Here is a 20,621-nt window from a genome sequence, read left to right on the forward strand (position 1 = left end):
ACGTGAACGTCGCGATCGACGACCGGTCTGAAATGTATAGAACTCTAGTTCACGTCTCAAAAATATAATATCATATCGTAAAATTTTACAATAAATGAAACGTTGAGATTTTTAAATCTTCTAAATGAACGACGAGAGAGTGCATAAGATTGAAGAAATGGCCGTATAATCATAAAATATTATGCATGTTGTCATTGGAAAAAGTTAAAGATTTTAAAAATGATAAAGATAAAAAATAATGAAAAATGTATTTTTTTTTGAGAGAGAAATGTTGGTTTGTACGACTTCAAATCACGTAAAAAAAATTTTCAAAATTATTAAAAGTTTTTGAAATAAATAATGACCGTTTAACCTTAAATGGATTACCCGGAATTGTTAGATATTTTTAAGCGGCGATTGCCCTGTTTGTTAAAGTAGTCGATCAGTGACACATTAGATTAAGGAATGGTGGAGAGAACGTTATTTTCGGCAGTGGCTCTCTGATCGTTGCAGAGACTGTTTTTCTATTTTATACATATTTCGTGAAAGAGCGTCATGGACGCGAGCGGGAGACGATGATAAATGCGTTTATGAATGCGATATTGCAACTAGCTGCTGCTGCTGCTGCGAGATTTCGGAAGAAAAAAATACCGTTTTGGATAAGTGTAACAAAATAAATTGTCGTGTATGCGAGTAGTATATATTATTATATTATATTATACTTATATATATTTATAGAAGATAATATATTATATTATAAACTCGAAAAAAAAAATAGATAAACATAAAAGTAAAGGCGTTTTAAATCCTCTGAGCGCGCTAATGACAAAACTTAATACCTATGATATAAATATGATTAAAAATTATTATCTTTTTATACGAATATTTTCCGCACAAACCTATTCAAACCAAACAAAAACAATTTATATTTTTCGGCTGTACTATTATTTATTCATATTGTAAACATAATTATAACTGTCTTTATTTATAAGGAATAAGTATAAATTTCGCTCTAACTTAATATCTTATACTACGCAGAGTAATAAATACTTTAATGTATGAAATTTAGTTTCCAAAATACAAGAAATGTATTTACAATGTTGATATGTTGTACTACATTATTATTACCTATTTATTAAATTATAATTATATAGTGTTTTGTGTTCGGTTCTATAGTACAGATTTTTTTCTAAAACTCCGTTGAGTGATTTTTATTATTTTATAAAATTTACACTTTATATACAAGTTTACAACTAAAAGCTAAAACACATTAATCATAGTAGCACTCGACTTTCACACGTACATATTCGCGTGTATGTATACGTGCATTTTTTTTTACATAAAGCTCACATCATAAATCCATATACACTTCACAACCGATGCGCTTCTATGTGTAAAAAAATAGTTTCTAACACTTAGTGAGTAGGTAAGGTTGGTAGGTACTAGGTACTGCAGCGGGATTTACAACACTTCTTAGAAGGAATAATATAACTCAAACGTTAGATTGTCGTTGAAATAATATGAAAACTATAATTTTTTTTGTTATTTTTATATTGTCGACGCAGATATAATTACTAGTTTTGTTGTAATAAGCTTTAGCAACTATGGGTTTAATATTAGCCCTGTGTACATTGTGTAAAACGAACAAAAAATATAAAATATATACAGGTTAATAATTGTCAAAACATTTTTACAATATTCATTTTGGTAAGAAAAGCTATGATTTTCGTGCTGTTATTGTCTTGATTGCGAGCTTCTTCTAGGCAACTATAGGCTATAACACTAGTATTATGGCTGTGATAATATGTACATAAATCAATTTATTCTAATTGTATGTTCAGCGTTTGTCCAATCTTGTTTTTCCCTATAACGTTTAGAAGGTACCTGCCTATAGATGCATCAGTGAGTAAATTATAATAATATTATTATTATTATTATTATTATTATTATTATTATTATTGTAGCGATAACCTGGAATGATATCGCAATCCATGTTTGTATACATTATAATTATATAGTTATATAAGATTACGTGTATAATATAATATAATATGAGTATGACGTTGAGCCGATGGGCATAGATCGGATGCATGTATGTAGATACATCGTGTCACCAATTTTATCTTCTATGCTCGTACGACTGTACGTATTGAGGTGGTGTTTCAAATTGTAATACGTAAAAAATTATGACCTATGAGTGCTCATGCGTCTTGCCACCCGGTATCTATCGCAACTTCATCAAAGTAGGATAAAAATATAAAATTGGGTCAACTGTGCACGATGAATTTAGTGTTAATCGACACTAACATTAGCTGTCCATAACGACTTAATCCAATTTTAGATAGTTTATTAAGAATGTGTATCAGTGAACAATTATTTTATTTTTTATTACTGTAATATATAGTACTTATAGCATATTAAAATGTCTCTTGTGGTGTAATAAATACTATGAATTGAATCCACTGACTAAAATCATGGTATGCAGAACAAAATGGGGATGATTGTTGCTAACTGCATACTGTTATTATAATATAGTAGATTTTTATTACTTTTTATACTTCTAGATACGCATAACTTTTACATACAAATATTTAATGAATTTTTTACGATTACATAAAATGTATACATTTAATATACATTGCATTACAAGGCACGTAATGTAAGGAGGTATGTATAATATTAAATTAATTTAAGCAGAAATGGACAACATTGTTTCTTCCAATGCCAATAGCTAGTTTTTGTATTATTTATAACTCGTGAGATAAAATTCGTTGAATGAAACTTGACATGAAAATCGTGAAAATGTTTCAAATACAATAATGTATAACCTATGTTCTCCTCTCTAGTCAATATTATATTTTATTATACCATATTTTTATTAGTAAGAATTATATTATTATTATGTAACAGGCATTAACATTGATCGTATTACTTACGTTGTTTGATAATAATAATGATATTATATAATAACAGAAATTCTTATGAAAAACACAAGTAATTTAATTATATATTTACTTGTTGGTGTTAACTGTTAATGTTACGTAATGTAATATAATAATTATTACCTACCTATATTATTATTATATCATTGTTATTGGATTAAACATTATAATTGAAATAATAATATGTAAAATTATAGGTAAATATTATAATATTTTTAATCATACTCGTACGCTATTATTAAATTATTAATACAGTTTTGGTGGCGAAACCACGAGAGGACAGGTATTATAGGGAGTTAACGCCAACGCCCGGGCCCTTGGCTTTTTTACGTTGACGGGTTTTGATAAATAATCGTTTTCTTATAATAATAATAATATTATATAACCATGGTTTAATCACGCCATACAATGATAAATATATTATTGGAGTGGATTCAAATGCACATTTTAAACCTCGATTATAATATTCCTTTGCAACGTCTTCGAATACATGCAGTGTAGTTGTGTTTATTTTCGGATGTTTAATAATAATATTGTATTCCGAATAATAAATTATAGTCACTCCTCGTCGTGACAAATTTAGTTCAAAGTATATTTTAAGCTATCTACACGTAAATTGTCTGAAAAAAATCACATCGCGGGCAGCGATAACACACGGTGAATGTCTTCGTATTACGGTGGCGTGTTGCTGTTTGAAACTACGTCTTAAAACGTCGTTTATACAGAGTGATTTACCAAGCATTATCATCCCTTTTTTTCATCAATAATAAAGTTGATCAAAAACTGATTATTGGAATTTTTAAATATATACCTACCTATCTAAAGACCATAATATTATATTCTAATTCTTGAGATATCTTGTGTGCTACGAGGAGTTTCCAAACTTCTGTTTTTTAAACAAGTGCCCACTCCCTACCTCACTTTTCTATTGTAAAATATTTAATGGATCATTTTTCTAAAAACCATGACGTATCAAAATCAAAATTCAGATAATAGGCCGATGATAATTGATTTAAAATATTAAATACTGTAATGATTTGAAAATTTTAGTAATTAAATATACGTAATAATCGATCAACCTTTATAATTTTTAAAAATGATTTATGTATAATAAATACTACATGCAATGATACATTGTATTCTATGTTTTATTTTTGTAAAACCATTTTTAAGGACATAATCCTTGGTGTAAACATTTTAATAACTAACACAGAAAATTTTCGTTTAATATTTGAACAAAGCACATAATTATTTTTAAAACATTATCCAATATATTATTATTAAAAATAAGAAAACAGTGGTTCTTATTTGAATTACAGAAGTTTGTATCACCAAATGACGCTCTTTAACAGTAAAACAACAAATTTTAAAATAAGAAAATGTGTTCTTTACGAGTATAATTTACTAAAAAATTAAGAAATCAGCATTTGTATAAATGCTCTATTATAGAAAATTGGGGAGGGCGAGCATGTTTGTTGAATCACTCTGTATACCATATATTTGATATATTATACGTAACTATATATATTATATCGTTATGCATAGATATAGTGGCCTTACACTCAGGACTCTGCAGGTATACTATATATATATATATATATATATAAAGACGGAATAAAAACGCTCGTCCTTTGACACTACGCGTTTGTTTTTTTTCTCCTCCGTTGTTATTATCGTCATCGCCACTCGTTTTAAACTGTTCCATAAAGAATCCAGGAAAAAAATAATTAAAAAAAAATAAAGGGGTCGGAAAACGGTTTTAATTGCTCAAAAACGCGTACCTATAATATACGCACGTATCATAATACATATTACATATATATATATAAATACTTACATACATACATACAATATATGTAATATATACGTATATACCGGCTATCAAAGTGTCCTTGTACTTACCTACGCCTCTGGTGCAGCGTATATAATGTACCTAATAGGGTCGCGTCTCGCGTCGTAGTCTCTGCCAATTATTTCGCGGTCCACTCCACTCTGCAGTAACAATGTCCGCAGAATCGTCGCTCGTCGTTTTGGCCGAAGGTGTTTTGCAAATAACTTCATTATGATAACGACGTTATGTTTAATAATTCGAGGTAAGGGTATGCTCAGATACATCGAACAGTACTCATAATAATATCAGCTAAATTCAGCTATTTAACTACATTATTTCAATAATTATACTTTCTTTTTGTTTTTTTTTTTTATGGATTTATCACTTTGACAGCTAGGGTTATTACCCAACATCATTAAAGATATTTTGTGACAACAACATAGTAATATTTACAATGTCAACAACATTAATTATTACCAAGATTGATCAATTGTTTAAATTTATTTGATTTGGTACTAAAATATTTTTGTTTCAAATATAATATTCTGCCTACAATTTATTATTTAGTGCTAATTTTTAGTAAAATAGTAAACACATGAATTAATTTCTTTCCTTGCATAAATATAGAGTATCAATAATATTATAATATATTAAGTATGCTTAGGACTTTTTTTTTTTTTTAAACTAGATGTGATAACTGGTAATAACCGTATAGACAGTGTAAAAATGGTACCTATCAGCGACATTTTGCACGATCCCTGTAGCTTATAATCCATGCAATAGAATCATGTGTACTAAAAATATAATAAGATCATATTATTATCAAAAACTAAAATAAATGAGTAAATTAATATAATAATATAGTTATGTATTGAAAATAACGTCCACTTATTCATGTTTAACGAACGTCTTTTTAAGTTTAGATGTTTTCAATTTATAATAATAACATTTGATCCATCTTCACACTCCATCGCCGTACAGCACGTCATTATAATATTATTTCCTGAAGTACCTACCTGTATATATATGTATTATACAAAGCAGGCTGAAATAACAAAACGATTTGCACGTCTTAATTGTTTAGCTCGTAAAACTTTACCAACACCAAGTCAAAAACCTAATTTCGTTGAAAACTTTAAATTAGTTTTTAAACTCGATTCGACATTTTCTTCAGATTAAATATTTTTTGGTCAAAATGAAAAAAAAAACTGAATTTTTAACTAATAACTCTTGTCAGATTCTGCTCTGAAATTTCAGACTTATATAATATTATATAATCGTTTAAAATAATGACGTTCGCCGCGAGATTTCTTACTATAGTCTAAAGAACAGCAAGAATTATATTATATTATAATATAATAATACTGCAAATAATAATATCAAATTTATGTTATAATATTTTTATATTACGACTCTCGGACTGGGCAGCTTTGATTATTATTGCTAAAACGAGTACCTACACATGTGTCAATAACGTATTGGTCCGATGACCTCATCAGCTGATGCCGCGATGATATATTCAAATATCACGAAAAATAATAAAAATGTTTATCATAATAATAAATAATAATATTATTAATCGTTTACTTTACAGGTGTCGTGGATAAGGCACAGAGACATACACATACTGACGGTGGGCGCGTACACGTACACCAGTGACCAGCGGTTCCAAGCCATTCACCACAGGTCACACTCGGACCAATGGACTTTGCACATCAAATGGGCTCAGAAGAGAGACGCAGGGATTTACGAGTGCCAAGTGAGCACGCAACCGGTGAGAAGCATATTCGTCACGCTGAACGTTGTCGGTAAGTGCACCCATTGTATTTATTTGCATATTTTTTAAAGTTTCACATCATATTATACGTAATATACGACGGGTTTATACTACACGCTGTAGTATAACTTCAGATTTCGTATCACAATTATCATGTAAACAGTCATTTTCTCAACGTAGGTTATTTGCGTAGGTAATTTCAAGTAATTAAACCACGATATGTTTTTAAAGAGACAATGAATTTTTCTACTATTTTTGCTATCGCTATTCTAGGTGCTCACTTCATTGATCGAAATTTGGCGTGGCCAATGCTGTAGGTACCTTGTAAAATATTGCAGGTGCACTACTCCGCAAACATCTAAACTATAAACACTAAATTATAAAAACAATTTACTTCTGGTTCAAGGTGTGAATTTTGTGTGAACTGATACCTAGTTTGAATTTAAATATAGTACAAAGCAGATGCAGTGAGTTATTATGAAATTTTCTTTTAAACTTTAAGCATAGAACAATATAGAAGCGAAACTCGATCAGCTGATTGGGGTCTTGGTTACCTATGATCCGAATTCTGAACCTACGAAAAACATGAAAACGGTTCCACGCACCAACATGATGTTAGACACATGGTTACCAATATTATGAAAACGGTTCTAAGACTATGGATGGATACGTTACGTGGGGTCGGCTTGTTTACCGTAACGGTTTTAAAACATTCCCTATTTCACGTATGCCACGCCCCCCTGGAACCGTGTTCAAGGCCACAATCGCCCGATTCGGCCAGTTCACGGAGTTTCGTACCCCTGCTTTAAGTCAGGACTCCAAGTTAATAGGAATGTCTAATATACTTACCTATGTATTGTATATTAAATAAATCGGGTGACAAGTCACTTCCTCTGATAACACTAGCAGAAATTGGGAAGTAGGAAGATAATATTGAGTTGCTTCGTCGAACAGCAAATGTTCGATTTCAGAGATAAGAGCGGATTGTTAAATCCTCAGTAAAATAATATTATAATTTAAAATCTGAAAATAAAAAAATATTTTGAAACTAACTTTTGATTCTCTGTATAATATATAAGAAAAAATGTTTTCATTACTGCGTTTTATAAATGATTTACCGAGAAAATGACTGTTGGTGAACAAAATTTACCTGTGTATACATACCTAATAATACATATACATAGATATCATATGCATAAGAAATGTATTATTATATAATATGATTATTGAATAGGTAGCTATATATAATATAATCCATATTATATATTACGGGAAATGTCCACACCACCCGGTCAATTTGCATCTGTCCTGGCAAATTTGAACTGCGGATACAAACACATTATTTTGTGTGCAATATTTTCTATTACATTAATTATTAGTTATTACTAACAACTATAATATAATATTGACGGAAGAACACAAAAAAAAAAAATTAATTTAGTATTAATTATAATTGTACTACTCTTACCTATTTATTATATTATTCTGGATATTTGAAAACGATTTTATAATATTGGTAATAATCTTCTATCTATACATATAAAATCCAAATACCACTCACTCTCTGATCGCTGTATCTCCAAAACTACTCAACGCATGAACTTGAAATTTGGAATAGAGGTTCTTCTCATATTATCACCGTGTAATAAGAAAGGATTTGCTGAAATTCGCATTTTAAAGAGGTGCTCAAACAAAGATATTGAGGTTCACGATAGAAATTGGAAATTTTATTTTTATTTATTAATAGTTGCCATTGGTTACAGTTTACAGTAGAAATTATTGGTTATTGGTTATTATTATTGGTTATTCGGACATATCAGGTAAAAGCTTACATCAAATCAAATTATTGAACATCGCCTACCAGGGTGGCCGAGTTGCACTTACTGCAGCAAGTTAAACCCAAAAAAAGTTGAACAATCATAATTTTTTTAAGAGTTGCTAATTTTTACGGGCAACAAAGTGCATGGGTTCAGCTAGTAATATTATATACCTGATGTGTAAGTTTTTCGATATTTCACACTTCCCGTAACATATTATAGGTACATAGTATATTATGTTATACCCATTTATCTTTTCACGTAGTCGTTTTGATGATAATAATCGATAGACGTCCACTTCCTCGCCACATTACATGGCGTGTGAAACACGGCTGTTGTTTAATATGATTATTATTATCTTTGTTGTTTCAACACTTCGGTGTTGTGGATATATGCATATATATATTATATATATATATACCTACGTTTCAGACGATAAACCGCCGCCCTCGGACAGCGACGATAGTTTACTAGACATGATGATAAGAGACGGAGACTTTACAAAAGGTTTTTATACAAACGTGTTTGCGTGTGGTTTGATGTTAACAAACGTTTTCCGAATTAACGCTAATAACACTATTATTATTATTATTATTATACAAAACGTTTCGTGTAAACCTGCCCGGAACGGCCGTTTGAAAGTAATTTGTTTTCGGTGATTTTACCGCACTATAATTAGGTATAATAATATGCATTGTCGAATACCGAAAAAAACCGTGTTCCTACCTATTTACAACCTACAAATATTATGCGCAGCGCATAAAACGATTAAAAATTACATTATTATTATTATTATTATTATTATCATACCAATGTGAAAGAAAAAACGTACTTGGGGGTCACTATCGACCACGGCACTTATTTATGCCAAAAATTAGCATACAGACGACGCGCATTAAAAGCAAATCGATTTCGTATAATATTATCTATTATAGGAATCGAACACCTCGAAGTAATGCATTATCATTTGAAATTCGAACGCACCACGCGCGATGATTATATAAATTTTCGCTTACATTATTTAACAAACGATTTGTGGCAAATAGCGGAGATTTTATCAAAAAATAGAAAACAAAAACTCTACAAAAACAACAACATTTACTGTACCTAGATACAATTAAAACTATTAAGTACGATGTATAGTGTATCCTGCAATATAAATGCATTTCATACGGGTTTTTCGTACAAACTTTTAAAAAGAACTCGTGTCGGAGAGTGTGGAAACGAAAGACTAAAGTTTTTTTTTTTAGTTACGATAAACACATTTGATTTTAAATCGTTTTAAAGGAGCTACTTAGAGTATAACATTAAATATCACGATAAACATTTTTTCAAACGAATTTTTTAAATCTTCAGACACCGGACACATATCTATGTATGGTGCATAAAATCCCTCATATTTTTAGCCAAACGCAAAATATGTTTTCGACTCCACGTGATATGTGCACTGAAAACTCTGACGTGGCTTGTTTAAAATAATATTAAGTATGTAAAATTGTATTGTATTTGTCGCTCGAAAAGCGTCAGAAATAAATTATAATTCAATTATCACATCGCTCAGCTCGAAATCTAAAACAATATTGGTATATAACACAATTACAATTAAACGTGTGTGATGTCAAATGCACAATATGCACAGTTCATTGAAATAGATGTTGCAACATAACATCAAATATTTGTATTTTGCCGTTTTGCAAGCATGAACTTTCGTGTACAATAACATTTCGCTATAACAATTATTATATTAATAACAATATAAATTCGTATGAAAATTTTCTTGAAATTTGTTTGCATAATTTTGAATAACATGTATTGCGTCCATGTATAACCAAAACACTATTAAATTTCCATAGCTTCGTCGGCAGATACGTTATGATGTTATTATACTTACGCATCGATAAATCCTAAACGCTTAGAAACAATTTGTAATAATTAATAATAAAGGCGTGGCGAAAGCATTCACATTATATAGTATTTGATTTTCCTGAAAGTTATATTATTATTATTATTATTATTACTGTCTAACTATTCTAACTGCGAAACGTAAATGTCAGAAAACGGTACTAATTTTGCAAGAACCGTTTAAGAAGAGTAGCTGATTTCGAAATGTTCAAAGCTAGTATAATCAAGACCTTTAAGTGATTCGCAGAATCCGGAAATAATGTTTGCCAGAAAATTTCAAAATTAAAGGAAAACACCGATACCGATTTCGCGGAAATCCCGTAATGTGTAGACCGATTTCGAAACTCGAAATCTTCGACCACCGAATCCTGAAAACTGATCATTATATGTTTTGCTACTATTATTTAGCACGAATATCATGCAGGCTGGTCGGGCTTTGATAAAACTCGTCAGTATAAGTTGTCTATAGAAAATGCCAATAATCGAATAATATTTCGAGTCAATACAGCTAGCTTAAGACTAATCGCGAAATACGTGTGTGCGCTTAAGTGATGACAAGCCGGGTTAAGCCAAATTAAATATATTTATACGTTTTTGAAAGAAAAAAAGAAAAATAACAATATAGTGATAAAATAAAAAAAAAATTTAAAAATTGTAAATAATTTATTATACACCGTTGTATACTTGTATTATGCATAATAATAGTACTCAACGTTTTTAAAAGAGTTTTTATATTATGAGGAAAATCCGAAATGCATACTACCTATATAGCCATTTCGCCGACCGTATATACACTACAAACAACATGACGTTAAGTATATTATTCGAAAATGACCAAGTTCCTTGATGTTTCAAATTCAATAAGTCGACATCCTCTGTACTTGAAATCCTAAATACGTAGGTTCTTTCCGCTCTGGTGATTCGAAGAAAGTCAACCGTGTAATTATACTGTGTGTATATATACATAAACTATATATAGGCCGACATGAAACTTTGCTGTTTTTTTTTTTACAATTGACTCGTGTTTTGCTGCAGTGTATAACGAAAACTCGAGAGTATAATGTATAGGTATATACCGTATACCGTAGTTTCTTTAATGTAAAAACAATTTAGGAAATTTCACTCTACTAGCGTGCTAAATTCACGGTTTCTATGAACGTATTTTTAATTTCAATACAACGCAATTGTTAAAATTTAAAACTTGTAATACCTTATAATTTCTAGGTGTTTTGGGACACAATCCTTTAAGCTATGATTTACACGATTTTTTTTATATTTTTATCTAGTTGTCTACATAATGATTGTTTTTATTTAAATAAGATGTTAGACTATCATCTTATATATGTTTTTTTTTATCGATATGTGTTCTTAGCAATTCTTAGCAGGGACGGAAACCAAAAAATATTTAGTGGTTTCGATTTTGGTTTTTAAAACCCAGTTTTTATATTAACGGTTTTGCTCACAATTCTAATAACCGAAATAAAAGTATTAAGTTTTGGTTTTAAAAACCAGTTCTGAAATACTAAGGTTTCGGTTATCCACTCATACAGGTTTTTTGTGAATAAAAAAATGCTTAATATACCTTTTTACTTTGGTTTTGTGGTCATCGGTATATTAAGTACTTTACAGTTAACTAGACATAACTTTTTCCTGCATACAAATAATTTAATAAATCAAGAAAAATCTTAAACGACATAAATGATTAATATTTATATTAGACTTGAAATAACATCAGGAGTCAGGACAATTATGACTAGAGTATTTTTAGTATTTTTAAAAATATAAAACAATAACCTTCATAAACAATATGTTTAATATATATAAATTGTATATATATTAGTAATATATAGCACTAGAAATTTAAGTTAAAAGTAGTTACAAAAAAACATCATGTTATTGAAATTAAATTACAAATATCTAATACCATATTTCAAAACCATGAACCAATAATTAATTAAAATTATATTTAATTTATATAATGTATCTATGATTTTCCTCAATTAATACGAGTTACGATGGCTGGTAGAAGTCCTACACTAAAATATATATTAATAAATAGTACTGTAAAATTGACAGTGTCAATTATTAAATATCCTGGGAAATTTTAAATTCATGCCCCCAATTGTAATCTCTATATGCAATGTAATTGTTCCCATATAAACAGAACAAATTATAAACATATTTACAAATTGTAAACAACTACTTGTAAATATGAATACTGCTAAATAAAAAAAAAATAATAATAATAATAAAATGTACCCAGTACCTACCTGCATATTAGTTATTTAATTATTTATTTTAATAATATTATAATAATAATGGCGGTGTTCCTTGGGATTAGACTAATAGGCTGAATATTTGACTAAATATTGAAAATAATATAATATAATGACCCGGGAATCAACTCAACGGTATCAGTGCAGGTAAACAAGTAGTACCCGGAAATCAACTCGTACACAGCCTAGACCCAAACGTATGTATTGATTCAACTGAATTTTAATCTGAATCTTGTATCCTTAGTTCCCTATTTAATACTTACTAGTATGCTAGCATGAATTTACTTTGAACAGAAATGTTATATAAAATTACAACAACTATAAATTTAATCGACGGTAGTATCAAAATATTTATACTAATGAGACTATAGTAGTATGTATTTCAAGTTTTTTGCCTTGAACTGTGAATTGTGATATTAAAATGGAAATTACTAATTTGAATTTGACAACCCTATCTTAACCCTATTATGGACAAGAAAATATTCGACATTGAAGGAATGGCGTATAATAAGTAAGACCGTCTTCGGATGACTTATTTTCTACAATGTAGGCACTGGTAACTAATGGATGGACACAACTGGGTTATTAAGTTTTCTAAACTTATGTTTAGGGACCTAAAGCCTAGGTTTAAAATATATAATAATACATTTTATTAAATATAGTATAATTTATATAATATATTTAGGTATATTTTAAATCGTAGATAAAACTGCATAGGTATTTTTCGTCCATTCCGCCAAGGTGCGCGTGGGTAATAATAATTTAGATTTTGTTCGGGATGAATTTTAATAATTTCTATATTTTATCCCTCCAGAATGTGAGTTGTTGCGCCGAACAAACCTAACCGACCCAACGTCGTTATAATAATAATAATAATAATACACGAACGTGTTTAATGTACATTTATTTATTTCCGAGTATAATAGCAATATAAGTATAATATTACTATAGTACAACAAAAACAATAATATTTAACATTTTTTGGTTTTGGAAAGATTTTAAGACGAGTGAAAGATTCCGTGTACGTTTTGTTGAAACGAGATTAGCTAATAAAAGATAAAATTCAGGTAACCCCCTGAAAATATCGATCGAAGGCAATTCAATTTTCAAATTTTACTATCCGAGTAATTTATCAACCACTTTCTCGTCCGATATTTATAAATTTATTGTATAATAATATATAAATACAAGCATTATACCTCTGAGGGACGTGTCACAAATCGCATTCTTTCGTTTTCAACAACAATAATTTAATTTCAAACGTAACATTATAGTATAAGACAGTATAATATTATCTATTCTGTAAATAATAATATATTGTGATTTGTTTTTAAAATAAACTTTTATTACTATGTATTATATAATATTATAATCACAGCGATTCATCAAGCCAGCTAACCAATATTTTAATTTTAGTTCTAATGCGCCTTTATTCGAATTCGGATAGTTGCCAGATTTTTCAAGTAGGTATACCGTAGAAGAACTTCTTTTCAAATTGTAGAAAGTATATGCTAATTTAAAATGGTCCTGTGATGAAACAAACTATTTTTTTCTCAAATAAGATCTAATGCTTGTTCAAACAGATGATTTTTTTTTTGAAATTGTCTATATATTATTATCTATTCAAATAAAAAGTTAAACGAATAGTTTTTTGAGTTACTCAACATTATGCACTAAATATAATACTTCTATGAAAATAGGTTTAGAAGATAGGGGGGCTGCGGTGATTTAAAAATTATAGTAATTTATATTAGTCTATATAATTTTTACACATTTTCTGAATTTAATCGATATGTACTATATTAAGTATTACATTATATTATCTAATATTTTACGTTTAGGTAACCATTATTATGGAATTTTATATTTTATTGTTAATAAATACATCTTATTTGATAACAAAAATTGTATAACCCCATAGGACTATCATTCAATGGTATAAAAAATTCCATTATTCGAAAATATGAAACTTAAGAAGATATACTTAAACATTTTAATAAATACATGGTGGTCTATCATACTTATTTCATCACCATGCATTTAACCCTTTTACAATATACGTAGTGATCAATTTTATTAGGTAAACTTATTTTTAAATTAAATGTTTGTAGTTATAGATGAGTGGAGAACCGATAAGTGTAGCACAGCCTTTAAGAAGTAGGTACCTCTTATTATTTTCTCCGCTCATCTAAAAACTCATTTTTGATTAGTTATTAATTAAAAAAAAAAAAAAAAAAATTGATATGTGTTTAGATTATATTCATAAACCAATATTTTTATTAGAAGTACGCTTCTGCTGAATATAAAACAAAAAAATCTATGTGGCCGTAAAAAAAATTATCAATTTAAAAAACCACTAAAATAAAAATACATTTTTGTAAGAAAAAAGGTGCAAGGTGGGCAGTGCTTATAACTAATGGATATTATGCCAAACTATATACGAACGTTTTTTTTTAAATACTAAAAAATAGACTTGTATATGTAAAATTATTATGGCTTTGTACATTGCTCACTGCTCTCTTTAACGATATAATATTATAATATTTTATATACCTCTTTATAAAGACGTTCGTATAAATGACAGAATATATTAGACCTAGACACGAATCGAGTTATATTATATTATTATACTATTTTGTACGCCACGGTAAAATGACTTACCGTGCAGACCAACCATGTCATTCGTATAGAATATCATAATTTAATTTTTATTCTGCGGGGAAATCACTTCCGCCTTACGTCCGTTTGCACGGAATAAAACGTTTTGCGTCTTTGCAAAAAAAAAATGTATCGCTTCGGGCGCGCGAGCGTTAGGTCGATGACGACAACCATAACGTAGCGGCTGAAAGTGCTCCCCGAAAAGGAGTTGTTTATTTTTCGGACCTTTGGCCCTTTTTCGTCGACGCGTGCGCGTCCTGTACGTCCTGGAGAGAAGGGTCACGTCGACTATAATTAGTAGCTCTTTGCTACCCTTACCGTCACCACTACAACCATCGCCACTAATATACACATAGTATATACGTCGTGATTTACGGACACACCTCCGTCGGCAAAGTTTCGTATATTATTATTATTATTATCATCATCACCATCTTCGTTGTCGTCGTCTCTATTATTACGTCTGTCACGCGTCGTCTGACGAATCAGACGTGTGCTACCTCCGCCATCTCGGAGGCATGTTTTCCGAAAACTCATCCAAACGCGTAACAATGATTTATAATAATAATAATTTATACACAACATGACAACGCTGCTATATAGGTACCATAAAATAATATACACAGGGTGGTTTATCTAACTCGCTCGGCTCCCTTTTCTTCTCCAATAAAATGCACTTGCTCAAAATCAAATTTTTGGCATTTTGAAATATACTCAAAGATAATAATATTTTCAAACTTTTGATATTTTTGTACTACTCAATGAGTGTCCTGTGGAAATTCAAACTTCTGTTTTTTTAAATAAGAACCCCCCTCCCCTTTAAACTACTGTAAATTATTTATCTAATAATTTTTTGAAATTGTCGGTGTACCCAATTAGTCAATATTAGAATCATTACCTAATTTCTATGTTATTTAAATATTTATTCTAAGAACCAAAGTCCTAAAACGGTTTTATAAAAAATTAAAATAGGTAGATGCCAGTCATAGTGTTTATTTTATACTCGGACCGTTTTTGGATAATATCATAAAATATGTTTATATACATATACATCATATATGTTGATATACTATCGATATTGCTAGAATTTTCAAATTACCATAAAGTACTACAATGTATGGTTTTCAAGAATTTGACAATATACCTAATGGCTTTGAACATAATTATTATAAAAGTTCCAAAAATTATAATTCCAATAAATTCATTAGGTACTTAAATGAAAAATTGGGGGTGAGCATGCTTGGGATGAATCACCCTGTATACGCGTGTACACAAATATATTATTACAACATATAATTTATATACGACGATAGCATCCGCAACTGGCTTGATGACTGGCGTGCGCGTCCAACAAAATATAATAATACATATTATAATAATATATGACGGCGACGTATTAGACGACAATGGGCCAAACTTTGCAGTAGTTTTCTCCGTGCATGGTATACATATGTATACCGCGTGTAGTTTTATATAAAACCAAACTTTGCCGGGAACGTTAAGTTTTTTGACGTACAATCGCCAAAATTATCTAAATGTATTTCACGAACAACTATTTTCACGACGCGTTTTAATCTTCCAGACGATGCGGCGCGGGCGTAAATTCTTCGCGTGGGGGAGGGAGGGGTGCGTGTGTGTGACGTGTGCGCCCTCCGACGTGTATGCCGCTCGTTAGTAGTTTCTACTTTTATCAAGACGTGGCGTATATATATACATATCGTGTATAATAATATTGTGTACTACACGTATGCGGTGACGACGGGAGCGACCTTGAAAAGTAATAAAATAAAAGCGTCCGCCAACTTACAGCTGTTGTAGGGGTGGGTACGTTCCGCCGCTGAGTTTTAAAACTCCAAAGTCACGGGTGTAAAACATGGTCTTAAGTCACGAGGAGCCGCAGACCGAGAACGAAAGAGGAAATCAGCCGTGAGTGGAGCGTGATGCGCTATAAATATTTTAAAAATATATAAATCCCAAGAAAGATATCTCTTCCACGCCAACACCGTGAGACCTCGTCAACTATTCAAGAGTATATATTATTATTATCAAGCTCATAGACGCGTACCTAAACGTCGTTCCACTTTTATTTTCTTCTTGGCTCCAGACTTACTTCTATAATAAAATGATGTATGATTATAATATTATAGTCACACACAATTATACGATTTGATCGATGAATCCTCAAAGATTACAAGACACGAGTATTAAAAACACGTTTACTATCTATCTATACTTATTAATAAATTAAAGGCAATGTTTGTGTTAGTGTGTGTGTTAGATATGCACAGCCAAGTCTATCTAAGTCTATATAAAAGCACAGGCCTTTAAATAAATCTACCGCTTATCGACAAACACGACTACAATACAAGGGCGAGCAGAGGGCGATTAGGTTTGGTTGTATTCAACTTCTTTGAAACCAAAACCTTGGTATCGGTAATATTTATTATATCTCATATTATATTATATGAATTTATAAAAGAAGATGACTGACTACCAATCGACATAAACCAAAAACTATGACACAGTTTGGCGGATACTAAAAATTCTGAGTAACAATCACACGACGTATGAGTGCGGATAGAAGGCGTAAGAAGGGGTAACTTCACGGGCATTCAATTTACGGCAATGCAGTACAGCATAACAGGTAGAACCTGTCATATTATTATAATATAAGACGTAGGTGGCTGATGGAAAAATCAACCAGGATGACGTCGGTGCAGGAAATTTGGAAGTGAAAACGGGAAAATAAGTTCGACGAAGACGTAGACATGACCGTTGTGCTACAGTGTCGTATTATATCTATACGTCAGAACCTGCGTGGAATACGGTGTCGTATGTCTACAAACGCGGTATGCAGTGGTTACGTTTTCTTGTTTGACTTTTAACCGCAGGTAGTTTCGGTTTTTCCTTTATTTCCACGTCAGTATTTATCAAAGTATATAAATATATTATTACGAATCTATTATTATCTATTCGAATTTAGTGGAAGTAGAGGCGCCGCCACTTTGTTATATGGTTTGCAGTTCGTGCAGAAGTTTCGCCAACTGAAATCCGTCTATTTCAATAAATTCCCAATAAAGTTTTAAAGCATCTGAGTGTGTATGTCCGTAAGTATGCACTTTGTGTCTTTATATATTATCATTATATATTTGAATTTAAGTTATTAAGTTATTGAAAGCAGGCATATACGTTTGTTAAAAATATAAACAACGAACAGAAATTTTTAACGCAGAAACACAATGTTATATACTAATATATATACACATAATGGTATACAGTGTTTACTTAACCTTCTTCTACGTTAGTTATACACAAATGTATGAACAAAATTTACGTTTAATAACAAAGAGTCCTCGAGCGAATTTAATGCATTTTAGTCACGTTTTTCAATTATCCATTCAGCTGCTTTTATAATAATATATATAAATAATATATATATGTGTGTGTGTGTGTGTGTGTGTGTGTGTGTGTGTGTGTGTATGTATACTTATTATTATAATATATATTGGAACGCGCTCGAAATACTTAAACAATAGTTAGTTAAATATGAACGATTTTGATTGCTTTTTACAATATAATATATATGTGTATTATATTAATTGTGTGTGCATTTACTACTCTTCATAAATATTTAATATACTCAATATCCGAAACGGAAACTTATGTTTTTGGTGCAAATTGTAATCTGTATTGTTCTTTGTATAATAATAATATATTAATATTAGATTTTGCCAATAGTCATAGAAAAACTCATTAACCCTAGGGTATAATAGCTATTATACTGCGGTATCTAATATATTTATTGCGTCGGAGGTTAAATATATTTTAGCTTTCGTCATTGTGAGCTTAAAAAAACGTCACGTACGTTATCTTTTAAAGGGGTTTGATATAATAAACGTGCAGTTTGAATACAATTTTAAGGAAAATCAAAACTTTAAATATATTTAAATACTTATAAGTTATATTCATATTTTATAGTAACTACCTAATGAATTTTCGTATACTCATATATGTCATTAGTCATTACAGTTTGTGGTTGTTGCGTAATTTACAATTTTATATCGAAGAACCATTTAATTTGGATAGAAACCGAGAAGGCCACAATGAGTTAAGTAAAAAAATATTCTTCGTAAAATGAAGAAAACTTTTCTTGTGCAGTTTAATGTTTTATCACTTTAATCTTTCGATGATCGATTCAAGTCTAAAAAACATAAAAATAATGGTTTTCAAAACAATAATAACTATTTCTTCGTATTAGTGATATCGAAAAAATAAAAAGATAATCCACGGTCATAGTTCTACTTTTATATACGAAGGCGGATGGTCTTTGCCCTCGTGAAACGTCAAACAATTTGTGAACGTGTGGGCGTCGAACTTGGTGTGTTCGTATGCGTATTAAAATTTTCGTCAAACACTTAAACGTATAGGTTTCTACTGAATACCGAAACGTATGTTTCCAAGACACTTTCTGTCATTGTATTATTACTATTATTATAATAAAATACCAAGGGTGTCGTATTAATAATGCTAGAAGCCTGTGTGTGTCATGCGCATTTAACGATATAACGTTTCGGCAGAAACTATATTTAAACGCAATTCACGTACACATCTCGATCCTAATTAAATAATAATTAATTTATTGCTATCCCTCTAACTTTATAACAATACACTAACCGTAACTGAATAATAATATCGTTGTATCGGTTTCCACAGTGCCGTCTGCTTCGATTTCCGGTGGTCCAGACATTCATGTGAACGAAGGGAGTACCATTAATCTAACGTGCATCGTGAAGTTCAGCCCGGAGCCGCCGTCTTACATCTTCTGGTACCATTATGATGAGGTATGTAAATAGTGTGATTACAATTAATAAAGTCTTAAACGCGTGAACTGGTTGATATATAATATAATACGACTCTATAAACGTCAAAACAGTCACGAAATGAATGATGAGCGGAGCGAAAAATGTATTATTGATATAACGATGATTTTGTGTGTATTTTATTTCTTAGTTATTCGTGTCTGAAGACATTTTTTAGGAGAAAAATGCTCAGATCGTCCATTTTGTGAGAGCTTTCTGGTAGCAAATTGGATCTAAGTTGGTCCTTTTGGGAAGTCAATAATGAAAATTCTCATAACTTTTAAAAATATTCGGTAAAAATGCGAACATTTGTTTAAATATTAATGTTATTATTTGAATAACACCGTTCGATAAGTTATAACCAATAAGTTTGACCAGTTGGAAGCTTGTAGAAGTCTTAGCTCAGAGTCTTTTTTATCGTATACAATATGATTTGTCATGGAATTCAAATACAACACTCTCATGACCTACTCAATGACGAGGTACACTCGACACGCCTACTGTACAGCAAAAAAGTTACCTATATTATACTTAGCGTCTAATTTTTTGTTTTGAAATAATTCAAAATCCGTTTATATTT

At 30.3% G+C, this 20,621-nt stretch overlaps 1 protein-coding gene across 2 annotated transcripts in view; it reads left to right on the top strand.

The window, feature by feature from the left end:
- The window catches only part of LOC100158661 (zwei Ig domain protein zig-8-like), a 436,148-nt gene that overhangs the window by 391,518 nt on the left and 24,009 nt on the right, over positions 1-20,621 (top strand). Inside the window, exons 3-5 of one of the 2 annotated variants that reach the window (XM_029486489.1) lie at positions 6,347-6,560; positions 8,779-8,853; positions 19,896-20,023. In XM_029486489.1, the coding sequence (XP_029342349.1) occupies positions 6,347-6,560; positions 8,779-8,853; positions 19,896-20,023 (417 nt within the window). The remainder of the gene's footprint in view (positions 1-6,346; positions 6,561-8,778; positions 8,854-19,895; positions 20,024-20,621) is intronic. The other variant, XM_029486490.1, reaches the window with a different exon arrangement.

The sequence above is a fragment of the Acyrthosiphon pisum genome, chromosome A1, assembly GCF_005508785.2.
Source record: "Acyrthosiphon pisum isolate AL4f chromosome A1, pea_aphid_22Mar2018_4r6ur, whole genome shotgun sequence".
Lineage (NCBI taxonomy): Eukaryota > Metazoa > Arthropoda > Insecta > Hemiptera > Aphididae > Acyrthosiphon > Acyrthosiphon pisum.